The following is a 13644-nucleotide window of genomic DNA, read 5'->3' as shown; positions in this document are numbered from 1 at the left end:
AAAGAAGTTTGCTTGTTTGAACCAGGCACTGATGCAATTCTTCACTGTGGTGGGGGTAATCCAGGCTTGGGGCTAAATATCATTATTTCAAGGCCTGGACCTGGGCTTTGAGGATGGGCTGGAGGTTGTCCCCACACTACTAGCACACAAGAGCCCTATAAGACAAACATCTGCCCAAAAAGCTGCATCTCATTATGGTGGAAGAACCAAGACCAGTGTTACCAAAAGTTGGTAAATGAACAGATTTCCAATGTCCAAAAAAGGACAATAGTCAAGAATTATTCAACAGCCCCCCCACCCCTTTCTATCACCCTATTCAGAACCGGATGTTGCCCTTTATGTCAGGTCATTCACCAAATGCCAATTGTAGAGCCTCACTCATTGTCAGGTCCAGCCATTTCTCTGCTGCCTTCCCTAGACCAGAATTATCAGGCTTCCAATGCCCTTGTTACACTTCTGTTTTGGGAAGAATTCTGTTGGCAACAGTCAGAGTCACCTCCTTACCGATGTCTCTGGGCTTTGCTCTTCTTAGGGATCCAGACTCAGCCTAGAAGGATACAGATTCTGAGATACAATAGGCAATGGGAGATAAAATATTTACAGAGAAACTTGGCAGTCAGAAGGTCTGGCAGGGAACAAGAGTATCCCAGGACCTGAGTTCTGTTCCTGGCTCTGCCACTGATTCTCTGGGTGACTTTGAGCAAGCCCCTTCATCTGTCCCTGGGTCAGTGTATCCTGAAAGCAGTGAAAAATCTGAAGGACAAAGGCTCTGTAGAGATCCTCCTGATTTTCAAGTCCATAAATTTGGTGCATTCAGAGGTGAGTATTACCTGGATATTATTCCAGTATAAACAGAGGAATCAAATAAGTTCCTGGGTTGCAGCCAAACCTGATGGTTAGGGACCTGGGCTCAGTACTTTATGCCCCAGTTCTCTCTCTTAATTACTGTGTGCCTTGAGGAAAGACATTTGACTTCTCTGTCTCATATTCCTTGTTTGTCAAGTAGAGCCAACATTAAGACAGACCCCACTGAGGTGCCTATAGCACAGGAAGAAAAAAACTCAGTGAGAGGAGAAACCTGGCTGAGGAGGATTTATAGAAAGAAGTCTACTTGGGTGATGCCCTTGTGGTCTGTAGGAAAATGGGTTTCCAGAGACCTAGCAGTTATTATATCCTGGGGATACCTGGGGAACAAAGGGAATGTTTGGACACTGAAAAGTGGGGCAAAAGAAATGACCTCTTTAGTTCCAACCAGATGCCCTGCTCTACACTAAATGTAAACACTATTGCATTTAGACCTCCCAACAGCTCTGGGAGGGCTGTGCATAAAGTTTTGCGACTGGCCCAATGTTACCTGTTAGTAAGTGGTGGATCTGGGATGTGATTTCAGTTCAAGTCTGTCTGGTGCCCCAAAGTCATCTTTTCCTCTTGTCTAGGACTGCCTTACCACACCTCCCCCATTACAGAGTAGAAATTGCAAGCCAGTCAGTTTATTTCTCTATCAGAGGTGTGGCAAGAAGCTTTAAAATATAAGTTTGCAAATAGAATAAAGATGTATCTCCTTTTAAGCAGACCATTCTGAAAACATATCTACTAGGATATGATTAAACTCTCAATAAGGCCTCATTTCGACACAAAAAGGATTCTTTACACCTGTGCTTAGTAACACCAACTCCTCTGGTGTTGCATTTTAAAATGCAATTCAGTTTTTTACAATTTGATTCACAATGCAACCCTTTCTTCAAATCCACTTGTTCCATCCTTAGCCCCAGTCCCCTTTTTTAGACTCAGATACCCTCCTGGTGTAAGGAAAAAGGAAACCTACCCTGAGTGGTAGCCAACATGGCAAAACAAAGAACTTTGAAAAAGTCTGTCATTTTGGACTTAATCAAGATTAGTTTCAATAGAGTGGTATAGGCAGAAGCCATGTGGAGAACTAAATATGGTAAGTGGAAATGACATAAGAAAGACATGTGTAGAAAAGTTTGGCAGTGAAAAGACTGAGAGAAATAATATCAGGGACAGAAGCATCATACAAAGGTTACAAATTGTTGTTTAAAATGTGAACCCCAAATCAATATCTTACATGGACTTTTTGGTCTCTTCTGGGACAATATATACTTCAGGAGGAAATATTAATATTTGAAGGACATTTCTTATGTCTCATAAAGATGATGGGACAAAGTTTTTAAGAACCATCATAGAAAGCCTACGATGTTTAGTTGCTGAATATTAACTATCTAAAGAAAACAGGACTGCTGCTGGAATAGAGGGGAGAGTTTGGGAGCAAGGCCCCTTGACTTTCAGGAATGGGTCAGAGGAAGGAGGCTACTGGTACAACATCAGAAAGAAAGCAGGATTTTTTCTTCTGAAACTACAGTGAAGGTGTGGAGGATGGATGGAGACAGAAGTGTGTTAATATGGGTGCTGGGTGTAAATCAGGCATTCTTATGTATTTTGACTTCAGGAAAAAAGGACATGAAGTCAACTACTGAAGCCGAGTGTAAAATGGAATTTATTTGTATTTATTCATTCATGCATTCATTCAGCCAGCATATTAAACATGTGGTAGGCCTGAGAGATTTACAGACACATAGTTCCAGCCCTGGCCCAGAGTAGCTATACTGTGTGTTTGCAAGGGCATCAAGACAAAGGAACTAAAAGTAGTGCAGAAACAACAGAAGGTAGACATTGCAAATCAATATTGAACCACCGAGGAACCAGATCCTAATAAGCAAGCTCCTCCCCAACAGGCAGGTGGGAGGGATCTGTCATTGAATGGCTGGTATTGTGGGCACTCTTGGAAGACCAGGTGGAAGGTGAGTGGTGAAAATGACAAAGTACTGACCATAGTACAGAAGCTAGAAAGGAAATGGTGTAATGAGAGCTGATGGTTTCACAGACAATAAAATGGTGTGATCTTACAGCCAGGTTTTGGTGCTCTGCCAAGTATATGACATTGAGTGAGAATGTATGTCTAGCAATGAAGTAGGATTTCGCGTCATTCATCTTGGGTATTCTTAGGGAAGTCATTTAGCTTGATCTGACTATTCAGATCAGCCATTGGCATAGAGGCACATTCACCTGTAGCATGGGCAATTTTGTTACCAGTTGATAGATCACTCATCTCACATTTTCTGCATTCAGGTTTGTCAAAGGCTGTCTGCCTTCTGCACCATTCTGGCTCCTTTCCATAGCAACATCAAGAAAAGCAAACAAAATAAAATAAATTTGTATTATCTCTACTGAATTGTAATGGAATGTGCATGGGCTTTGGGGACCTGGGTTGTAATACTGGCTCCACTACTTAAAATACTACAGTGAACTTAAGCAAATCACTTTTTCATTCTGAATTTCCCTTTCCCAGTCTGTGAAGTATGTTCAGTGATGATTGTCTCCCGGGATTGTTGCATGGGCTCAGTGAGGTAACGGAGGAAAAGCAGTTCCCATAGTGCCTGGCCTATCTTGGTACTCACGGAACATCCTTGCCCTTTGTCTCTTTAATTGGGAATAACTACATCATTGCTGTAAAGTTTGAAACCTAGCACAGGTCAGTGGCTGAACTAACACCTGTTTCTTAAAGACATGCAGACATTCTCTGTTTTCTCAATCTTATATGATGGAGTAGTCAATCTGAGGTCACTCTTCCTTACCTTCTCTACCTTTGTGGCCTTAGGAACAGTATGCCCCCAACTAATCATATGGCTTAGCAAGAATGTTCAAAACCTTTGGCTGCAAGTGACAGGATCCCAATTCAAATTATCTTAAGCGAAGCAAAGGCCTTTATTGGCTCATATAACTGGGAACTTTGGGGTTTCTGGGCTTTGGGGACCTGGGTCCTCAAAAGCTAGATCCACAAGGTTCAAATGTTGCTCTCCAGACTTTCTCCCCATCTGATTCTATTTTTCTCTTCTTGGTATGGATATCAACCTATGAGAGTCCCAGATTCATGCCATCCTAGCTTAGAGGCTCCAGCATGGTTTATGGAATGGGGAGCAAAGGTAGGGAACAAGACACTTCTTTCTCCCAGTATCTATATATATTCAATTTAGCAATGAACTCTGATTGCACAGGACCCTGTTGGATCCTATGGCCATCCTCAGAAGAATCACTCTTGTGCGAGGCCTGTGGGTGGAGGGGTGGGGGAATTGGAACTCTAATCTGGCCTAGTATGAGTGATAAGCCCAAATCTGGGCAGGGGTGTGAGGAGCAAGGCAGTGATTGGTAGCCCCACTGAAACCTCAAAGAATGAGGGGGAGCTATAGGTTGCTAAGCAGACAAACTATAGCTCTTCACTAAACACAGCCACCACACATAAATCCTCCATTGCACAGCCATGATGTGCCGTGCGCTATAAAACACTGAAATGTTGACACACACTGTCCCCTGGGAAGGTAAACTAATGTGGTACACCGTGGAGAGGTGTGATACACAGCTGTAAGGTAAAAGACACTGGTGGGAGCTTAGGGACACTGTATGAAGGACAGTGTTGCCACACACACACCAGAGAGCCCAGCTCTGTTTCAGCTGCTCCTCCCCCTTGCCTCCCAATCTCTCATGACTACCAATTTTTAGGCTTGTGCTCTTTCCCTTTTATTGTACACGAGACTCCCTCCACCCAACCTGGCTATTTCCTGCTGAGCACCTCCTTTCTTAAGCCATTCCCTAAAGCTGAGTAGCATTTGATACACTGTCTTTGAGGAGGATACAACACTGATTGCACTGTATTATAGCACTGGGCACTTAATGAGGGCTTGACGGTTGAATGGGTCAGAATACATTACTGAGAGGGTGAACAGAGCAAATAACTGAATGCATCTTCATATTCAACAACCATTTATTAACACAGAAATGAATAAGGCTTGGCCCCCGTTCTCAGAATGCTTGGTGCAGAGGGGCAGACAATCACAAAGCTGTGGTAGAATCACAGTAGAGTAAGTAGTATCACTGAGGTACAGACAAAGTACTTTGGAGGCACTGAGAGAGGGATACACAGGTGAGGGAGAAACAATGTTCCAATTTATACCTGCCTATAGCATTCAGGGAAGGCTCCAGAAAAGTCATTTGTAAGTTGAGACTCAAAGGAGGAATAGAAGCCACCAGGTGAAAATGAAGGAAGGAGCCCTACAGGCTGGGACTGAGAGATGTAGGTAAGATCAGGTAAGTGAGGGCTTCGGGGAACCAGGCATGAATGATGGAAGAAGGGAAAAGAGAGTAAAGAATGAGTAGAACCATCAAGCACAAACCCATAGTTCTACTGTGGAAATTTAAAGGTCTTGTTTCTCCATGGAGAGGGAAGGAGAGAGGAAGGTGAGAGATCCTAAGGTATGGGTCCCTGCCACTTCCTCAATCAGGCTATCAGGCTCAAACACCAAGACTCGAGCTTCACAGTTGTGATCTAATATCCCTAAGCCACTAAATTGTCAAAAGCCCCTTTTCAGAAGGGAATAATTTGTATGAATGCAGTTCTAAATGGGAGAGAGTCCCTACTATATTCATCTTTTTCAGATGCTGTTGATTCTGCCTAAGAATAGCTCTACTTCATTCAGGAAATAAGATGGTGTGTGGAACCTGAAAGGGGAAGGCGGGCTAGGGTTGAGGCCTTGCAGTGATCTCACAACTGAATTGTAAGATGATGATTATTAAAAAGTCTCTATTTAATTTTATTTTTACAAAATTCTACTTATGTGTAACATAAAACTCAAAAATATATATATTTACAAACCTCTTTGTTATTATTCCTGTCTCCACTATTTACTTCTTTCATACCCGTATGTATTTTAATATGCTTAAATTTAAAAAAAACAAAAACCTTTTAAGTTTTTTAATTTTAGGGTTTTTCTATTTAAATATATTTACTTTTTCATTTTTCAAATTTTATTTAAATGTTACTTTTAAAGGTTTTAATATTTTATCCTTTTTGATTGAATATTTAATTTTTATTTAAATCTCTCAAATTCAATTTGTCTAAAGTTCTTTGTATATATTTCTTAAATCCTCTATTCTCTAATTTCCCTTTTTAAATTTTTTAAATTAAAAAATTTTACACAAATTTTGTATTTTTATCTTGACTTGTTTTAAACATTCCTTTTACAACTTTTCTCTAAACTTACATTTGAATTTTCATTCCATTCTATATTTTTTGAAAATTTATTTTTAAGCAATAAACTTTCACAAATTTTGCTAACCTTTGAATTTCAACACATATATTTTATGCTCTAACTTTAAAAGATTTATGTTAACATTTTGTTTCATTTAAAATTTTAAGTTCCTTCTTTTTAAGTTTTTAATTTTAAAGCTGATTGTTTCACTTTAACTTTTTTGGATAAACCTTAATTTTTAATCTTTTTCTTTGTTTTATTCATTTCACTTTTCTTAAACTAAGAATTTCTAAAATGTGTTAAAGCCTTATTTTAACAATTTTGAAGTTTTAAATTTAAAAACTTCAATTTTGAAAACATTAAAAATATCTAACAAAAACTTTCAATATTTAAAAACATTTTTCTTTTAAAATAAAAAAAATGTTTTTAAATGTTTTTCTTTTAAAGCTTTTTAATGTCTTTTTTAAAAATATTATCCTCTTTTTCCCAAACTATTTGGTCAGCCACAGCTGGAATACCAATTGTGAAGCTTTTTGCTGATGAATACTCCCTGATTTCCCACAGTATTTTTTTTTAAAAAAAACACACAAATGACATATAATAGTGCCAGAACATTCCCATTCTCCCCACCTAAAGCATTCTTTTCATTTAATTATGCTTTATGTGACCATTTTCGACAGTTCCTCCCTCCTCCCATTTAAGGCTAAATGGTCACTAGTTAGTATTTGTTTTTCCCACAGGCCATGGTAAAATACCTTCTTTTTATCAAGGTGATAATTGTCATATACGTGCTGTTGTCATTGTCCATTCCAGGAGGTTTTTGTTATGTTTCAAGAGGTGCTCATTGTTGTATAGGTATTATCATCGTCCATTCCAAGCAGGCTTGTGTCACTGCAGGATCCTTGCCTATTTATTTATTTTACTTTGTTCTGGTAAGTGGTCTGATAACACTAGTCTTTCTCTAGACCCTGTTTGTGATAGAACAGTAAATACCCTTCACTGTAGAGTAAGTCCTCAATGGTAGCCTTGGTGATGACGGCATCATCACAGCTGAACCACTGGTCCTTTTGTTGCCGGATAAAGCTGGTGTAGTGTCCACTTTCCAAAGTTCCATGGTGATTAATCACTGCAAACAAGGAATACTTATTCTCATTGGGTGCACAATCTGTTGGTGGCTGGCCATCTTTCATTCTGTTCTCTTTAGTGGAGGCCAAAAATGGAGTCATGTCCAGTTCCAAGGGAAAAGAGATAAAAGTATTAATCTTTCGTCTTTGTTTGCCTAAATGTTCAAACCGCTTTAGATGAAAACAGGCCACAATGGGTAATTTCTTCATTGTGAGCTGTTTGGTAGATTCCTGGTAACTTTGGCAACTACTACATTTGATTTTGGCACTGCTTCCTAAGTGTTCTGGCCTTGTAAACCACCGTAGGCAGTCTGTGAGTGAGGGGATTCCTGATATGTGGTCATTCCTAGTTACTGTGCCATCAGCCCTTTCTGGACTCTGGGAACTGAATGTGGCACAAGAGCCAGGCAAGTCCAAACTGATGTCCCAGCATGGGTCTATTGTGGTGGAGACACTGTGGCAAGCTTGACATGTGACATCTGACTGCAAGCCACCTGTAAAAATTTGGTCTATAATGCAATTACAGCAGTTGAGGTTACTGGCTTCCTGCCCAACACTATCATCTTTGCTGTGTCTATGCAGCACATCTAATATTGCAATAAGGAACTCATGGGCATCCTGCTGCCTGTACCCAGCTAAGTGTTCTGCATGAATCCATATCAGGTGCAGTAACTTATAGGGAATGTGAGGAGTTCGGCTCCCAGAGTACATTGCATGAACAAGTGAAGACATTTCACAAACAAGACACAAGCTGGGGCTTGTCATTATACATTTGTGCTTGTCAGAGAGAAAGAAATCTTTCAGTAGAGGAATATGGGTAAGTGCCTGGACAATACAATTCATAAAGCAGGTGTTCCCAAGATTGATTAGCCCTCTCAGGCCTACAGTATAGACTGACTTTTTTCTCCTCTTTTTCTTGGGTTTCACCAATTTTGGCTCCTGTTCCTTTGACTCACAGGTTGATCGCTTCTCTTCAACACGTGATTTCATACACTGTTTTTGAGAAACATGTGCTGAGGTGGAAGTTAATAATTTCAAATTTTTCTCTTTTGTTTCTTTGGCAATCTGTTCTATGTCTTTGTCATATACGTAATCCTTACACATAAAGCAATATATAACCCCATGATAGAGGTCTACAGCTAAATTGTGCTCTTTTGTTTCTGCATGTTTATGAATATGTTTTTCAGTAAAGCAGCCAAAAAAGACACAAGAGAGACAAGAGTGGAGTCTGTTCATATGGGTGCTACATACATGACAGATGCACGACTTCGCCTTACGCTTCCTAGTCTCTGGGGTTCCACTCCAAACAAAACGCTGGTAGATCAACCGAAGGTTCCTCTGCCAGTTCTTCGCTACTTTAAAGCTCTCCACATGACAGCAGCCTGTGGGACCCTGATCAAACTTCACCTCCAGCAGCCAGTCCCCAAAGCCACCTCGATCGCCAGAACCGCCTAAGTCACCAAAACAGCTTTGCAGCATCTGGTGCCTAGGCGCCGGCCGGGATCTACGCCGAGGTCTGCGCCAGGCCCGGGGTCGCGGAGGCGGAGGGGGAGGATGGGCGGGGGGCGGGGGTGGGACTGAGAGCCGGGGCGGGCCTCTGGAGCCGGCCCAGGGCTGGGGCCGAGGGCGGGGCTTGCGGCGCAGGCAGAGGGGTGAGGAGCTACTGTGCCAGCGAGGGGGGGCTGAAGGGAGCACCTTCTCATCGCCGCGGCTGCTGGTCCTCCACGTCAAGTGCTCCTCAGGCGCGGGCTTACGCTCTTGTAATGGCTCCAGCTTCATCTCAGCTTCCCGGCCTGCACACGCCTTCGTCGTCCCCACAGCCTCCTCCATCTCCCCCGCCTTCTCGGCCACCTCCTCGGATGAGGCTCCTCCCCTACCTCCCGAGCTCCAGCGGACCAAAGAGGTGGAGGGCAAGGAAGCTTCTCGAACTTGGGCCATCGGCTCACAGCGGGGTCTGGGGGAAAAGGCGTCTGGAACCGAGCTGCGCCTGTAGATGGAAAGGGACGGGTCATTGTGAAAGATCTGGCTAGCTTCACGGCCGCGGCGGGCCATTAGTGCCTTCAGGACCCTCCCAAGAGCCCTGGAGCTAAGCAGCGGACGCTGCAGACTCCACCCCCTCTCTTCAGAGGTTCCCAAGCTAGTGTGGATACTGACCCAGGTGGTTACCGGCTTTAAAGGCGATCGGACAGCGCCCGGGGCAGAGGGGGATGGTGCGGGGTGGGGAGGGAGGCAGAAGGAGGGTGGAAAAGATGGGGGTGGGAGTACGGCCAGAGCTTTCGGGTGGAAAGAGATGGAATCTTTAAAAAAGGCGCCACCCTCTGACTGCCTTTCCTGCGCCTTGAGCAGCCTCACTTTGGTACAGCTTCCTCTGACGTTCATTCCTTATATCCTAAAACACACTGGGGTCAACGTTTTACCTTAAAAATGGCTGAAAGGGGGCCACCTATGGAAAATAGGCTAGGGGAAGAAAATGGCCCCCTACTCCTACCTTACCTATGCTTCTGGGGCTGCGTGTTCCACCTTCTCCCCCACCTCCAAGGGCTGTCTTTTGCTCAGCCACGCTCTTGCGCCCTCTCACGCTCCTTCGCGCTTGTGTTCCCTCTCACACCTCGTTTCTCGCTTCAGCACCCTCATTCCCTATGATTCCTCCGAGAGTTCGGAATCCTTCTGACTCCCTCCACGCGTTCGCCAACCCCGTCTTTCAGTATTCAACCTTCAAAGTCCCTGCCCCTTCCCGCCCCCGCCCACGCAGCGCCCCCAGCCCCGCTGTTTGTTTAAAGGTCTGGGTTACCTTGGGCCCCAGGCGCGTGATTCAGAACGTCAGCAGCTGCTGCTGTCCAGGCGCTCCTCAGCCAGCCTTCTCTCCTGACCTCTCCTCAGGGCTGGTCACAAGGGGGCCGCCCCCTGGCCCCTCCCCTGTCGACGTGCTGCCCCCAGCCCCGGATTCTGCCCTCCTGCAGTGATGAATGGCACCGCTGTCCCGCGCAGACAAACCTCTTCCTGAAACAGATTCTACTGGAAGTAACCACAGCGACGGATTCTAGAGAAAGCTTCTGAAATGGAGGTTCTGGCCTCACCTGGCTCCAGGCCCGCGCGCTCCACACGAAAAGATTTGTTGGGGAAGGGGGGTTTCAGGGATGGCAACTCCCTGGCAGGAATCCCTCAGGGACCCATCAGAGTCCGATATCTGGGAGTTAAGTGGAGAGAGGAATGTTATTCTGGAGTGTGGGAGAGGGAGAATAAGCAAGGGCTTCAAGAGAGCCCCAGGCACTTACTAGCTCTGTGAGCTCAGATAAAACATCTAACCTCTCTGAGCCTTAGTTGTATCATTTGTTACACAAAAATGGCAATAATAACAATAACCTGTTATCACTAAATCAGTATATATTAACTAAAGGAGCTTTATGGCAAGTTTTATCTTTTATAACTTTTTCTCAATCCCCAATTTAAAATCAGCCTATACATAACGTACGATACTTAAAAGTGTAGCAAAAGAGAACACTTCTGTCTTTGGAAGCTCTCTCAAAGTTATTGCCCAGTTCACTGGATTATCCCTCCTAAACAGTTCATGTAGATGAGCATTCAGTCAACAAATGTACAAGGATCCCTTAACTGTACTACTGTGCTAGGTTGTGCTGTAAGAAATGCAGAGTAAAATAATGTGTGTCCTTCAAGAGTTCATAACCCAGGAGACTTTCCCTTCCCTTTAACAGAACCAACATCCAAGTACACAACGGGCATGAAATTACCTCCAGGACTTGTTGCCCTCCCTGACCAATCCCCAAAATATTCCTTCTTATCAGTGACAATATTTAATGCTACATTTAATCTCTCCAGGACAGTAATGCACCATTTTTGTAAACTTCATGATTAGGATTACGTTTTCTGAGGCTTGAGAGTGGTATCTTGTAGGTGCCTTCCTAAAATGGATGTTGGTGATTTTAGGAGGTCAAAGAAAGTCAATAATCTGTATGAATTTTCAGAGTAAGCACAGATCAACGTGATCTTGGAAAAGAACCACCATGACTGTCCTATAGCTCAGAATGACTGTAAGTTGAGAGATCTAAATAACAGGCTCCTTCAGAGGAATGTCTTCAGGAACATTTGCCTGGGGTACAAGAGAGCAATTCTCTTATACTTTTCAGTCATTAGCAGCTGTGATTGTAACTTAGGCAAGCTACACATAATCTTTAGAACTCAGTTTCCTCGAGTCAGAAAAGAGCTGGTTTGACCTGTTAGCAGTTCTTATCATAAACTCATGGCTACTTAAAAAGGAATCCTAATGAGGTTTCCAATTCACAGATACTTGGCCCCCAAGTGAGCTAAGGGCCTCACAGCTGCCTGGAAAGGCCACTGTCACTCTCACAGTTCTAACTGCCACAACCTCACATCAGAGAAAGAAGGCTAGAATTTTTAGTATCTCTAGATGCAGGTAAGTTCTCAGTACAGGAACCTTGAGAAGGAGCCTCAAAAGATGGGATGATGTGATCAAACTGCAGTGCCTTTTAGGACATTAGTTTTTCTTCCCCTGGAGTTTTCAAAGGACTTTTGGTAAAATAGTAATAATAATAATGACAACAGGGTTTTCCAACTCATGAAACTTGGACCTGTGTAAATATTAGACATTTAGATGTGGGATTTAGAAAGATTACACTAGAGAGTGGAAGAGCACATACACAAAGGGGCAGTGAGCTGAGAGAAGCAGAAATGGAGTCACCAGTAGGTGCTCTGGAGGACTTTGAGGGGAGACAGGATCAGAAGGAGGAAATGGAATGCCCTTCTGCTAGTGAGGGGGTAGGTGACACTGGGGAAGGTGAAGACTTCTGGTGGCCAGATGGGTAGTCCTTCCTACCTCCCTGGCTTCTTCCCATCCATTTGAATAAACCCTTTGTTTTGAGTGGCCTTCCTTTGGCAGAAATCTGGAGTGGGATAAAGAAAGCTCAGTGGCCCTGGAAGTCCCAGCAGTGCCACCCCTACCTGAAAAAGAGCCAGTCATCACCCCCATATACTGGCTTACTCCATCCAGACCAAACCTTGTGATTTGGATCCACCTTTTGACAATAGATATCTAGGGGCTACAACAGGGAGAGGAAGCTGGTCCTCAGGATTCCATGATGTCTCCAAAATCACCCCAGAGGTCCTGCTCCAACTGCATCCCCAAGTTGGCTTCAGTCTGGACCAATCTCCAAGGATCTGATGTCCCTCCTGGTTTCCCCCTGCTTTATACTGAACTCAAAGTGTTAGCTCCTCCAGGAGGCTTTCTCTGATCCTCCAGTTCTGGATGGGGTCCTTCAGAGTACAACAGAACTACACAGGCAGGACTCTGCTGGACCCAGCCTCCCTAAGGAGGATCCTGTTGATTCCCTCAGTTTGGACCCTACCCCAGCCCCTCACCCTGTCAACCCTAACCCCTTTCCAGCAAAGGGAAACCTGCATGAAGAGAGCACCCACAAAGAAAGATGTCCTGTGAAAGTGTAGCTGGAAAACATGCCCAAATCTCAGTTATATAGAAGTACCTGGAAGAAAAGTTCTTTGGAATTGTAGACTAATTTATGAAAGAAAATTACCCCCCCCCCCCCCCCCCCCCGATAAGGGCATTTGCTCAGCCACAGCTAACAAAAGAGCTGCTCATTTTGGATTAGCCGACCTAGATGGAAATGCTGACTCAGTCATTTGCTGGCTGTGTAACTAAACTGAAGCCCAGTAATTTAGGTTTCTGACAATTTAGTAGCTAATGCTGGTGCTGAATGCTTGTGCTTCTGGTATGGGGACTGGACTTTGAGAACTACTGCTGTGGGTTAATGTATAAAGAACCACAGGTCAAGGCCATCTGGTCTTATGGTTTTCTAACTGCAGCAGGTTTGGGGGTGGAGTGGAATAAGAAAGAGAAAGATCTGGGAAAAGCCTGTTTCTGAGCTCCTGATGCCTCAGGACCTTTAAAACAAGACCCCTGCAACCTAATGCAGCATCTTTCTCCCAACCTGGGCCACTTCTCAACCATCTCACTTCTCTGAAGCCAGCATTCCAAAGCAAACTCACAGCCATTGCCTGTCCCTGACAAGGTCTGCAAAGAAAGTGCTGTGGACTAGGTTCAGGTCTTTTGGGACCCACATTGCCTGCCAGCCTCTGGCTCCTCCTCTTCTGGATTCCTTCTGCTCCCTTTCTTCCCTGTACCCAACTCCTAGCTGCTCTGTTTCTAACCAGCTCACTGACCCATGGTGACTCACTTTGGCCTCTTGGTTTTTTAAAATGGAAAAACTGCCCAACTTACTTCAACTTCCCCAGCCCCAAATATACCCAACCTCAGCTTCACTTTTTGCCCTTCATGAGTCTAGTGCTTCAACCACAGAAGCATCTACATTGTTCTTGTCTGTAAGATAACATATGTGAAAACACCTAGCATGTCAGTCCAATCCCTT

General features: G+C 43.9%; 1 protein-coding gene across 2 annotated transcripts; it reads right to left on the bottom strand.

The window, feature by feature from the left end:
• Positions 1 to 4827: 4827 nt before the first annotated feature.
• Positions 4828 to 10300, bottom strand: USP51 (ubiquitin specific peptidase 51). 2 transcript variants are annotated; one of them, XM_081126192.1, is made up of 2 exons: positions 10017 to 10300; positions 4828 to 9212 (listed from the first exon to the last, which is right to left on the bottom strand). In XM_081126192.1, the coding sequence occupies exon 2, from the start codon at positions 9161 to 9163 to the stop codon at positions 7052 to 7054; it is 2112 nt and encodes a 703-aa protein (XP_080982318.1). In that variant the 5' UTR covers positions 9164 to 9212; positions 10017 to 10300; the 3' UTR covers positions 4828 to 7051. The 2 variants fall into 2 exon arrangements, with proteins under 2 accessions (XP_080982318.1, XP_080982319.1); XM_081126193.1 differs by lacking the exon at positions 10017 to 10300 and adding an exon at positions 9719 to 9901.
• Between the last annotated feature and the right edge of the window lie 3344 nt (positions 10301 to 13644).

Source organism: Miniopterus schreibersii (assembly GCF_964146895.1).
Source record: "Miniopterus schreibersii genome assembly, chromosome: X".
Classification (NCBI taxonomy): Eukaryota; Metazoa; Chordata; class Mammalia; order Chiroptera; family Miniopteridae; genus Miniopterus; species Miniopterus schreibersii.
The sequence above is the reverse complement of the archived record's forward strand: the minus strand, read 5'-3'. Positions and strand labels throughout refer to the sequence as shown.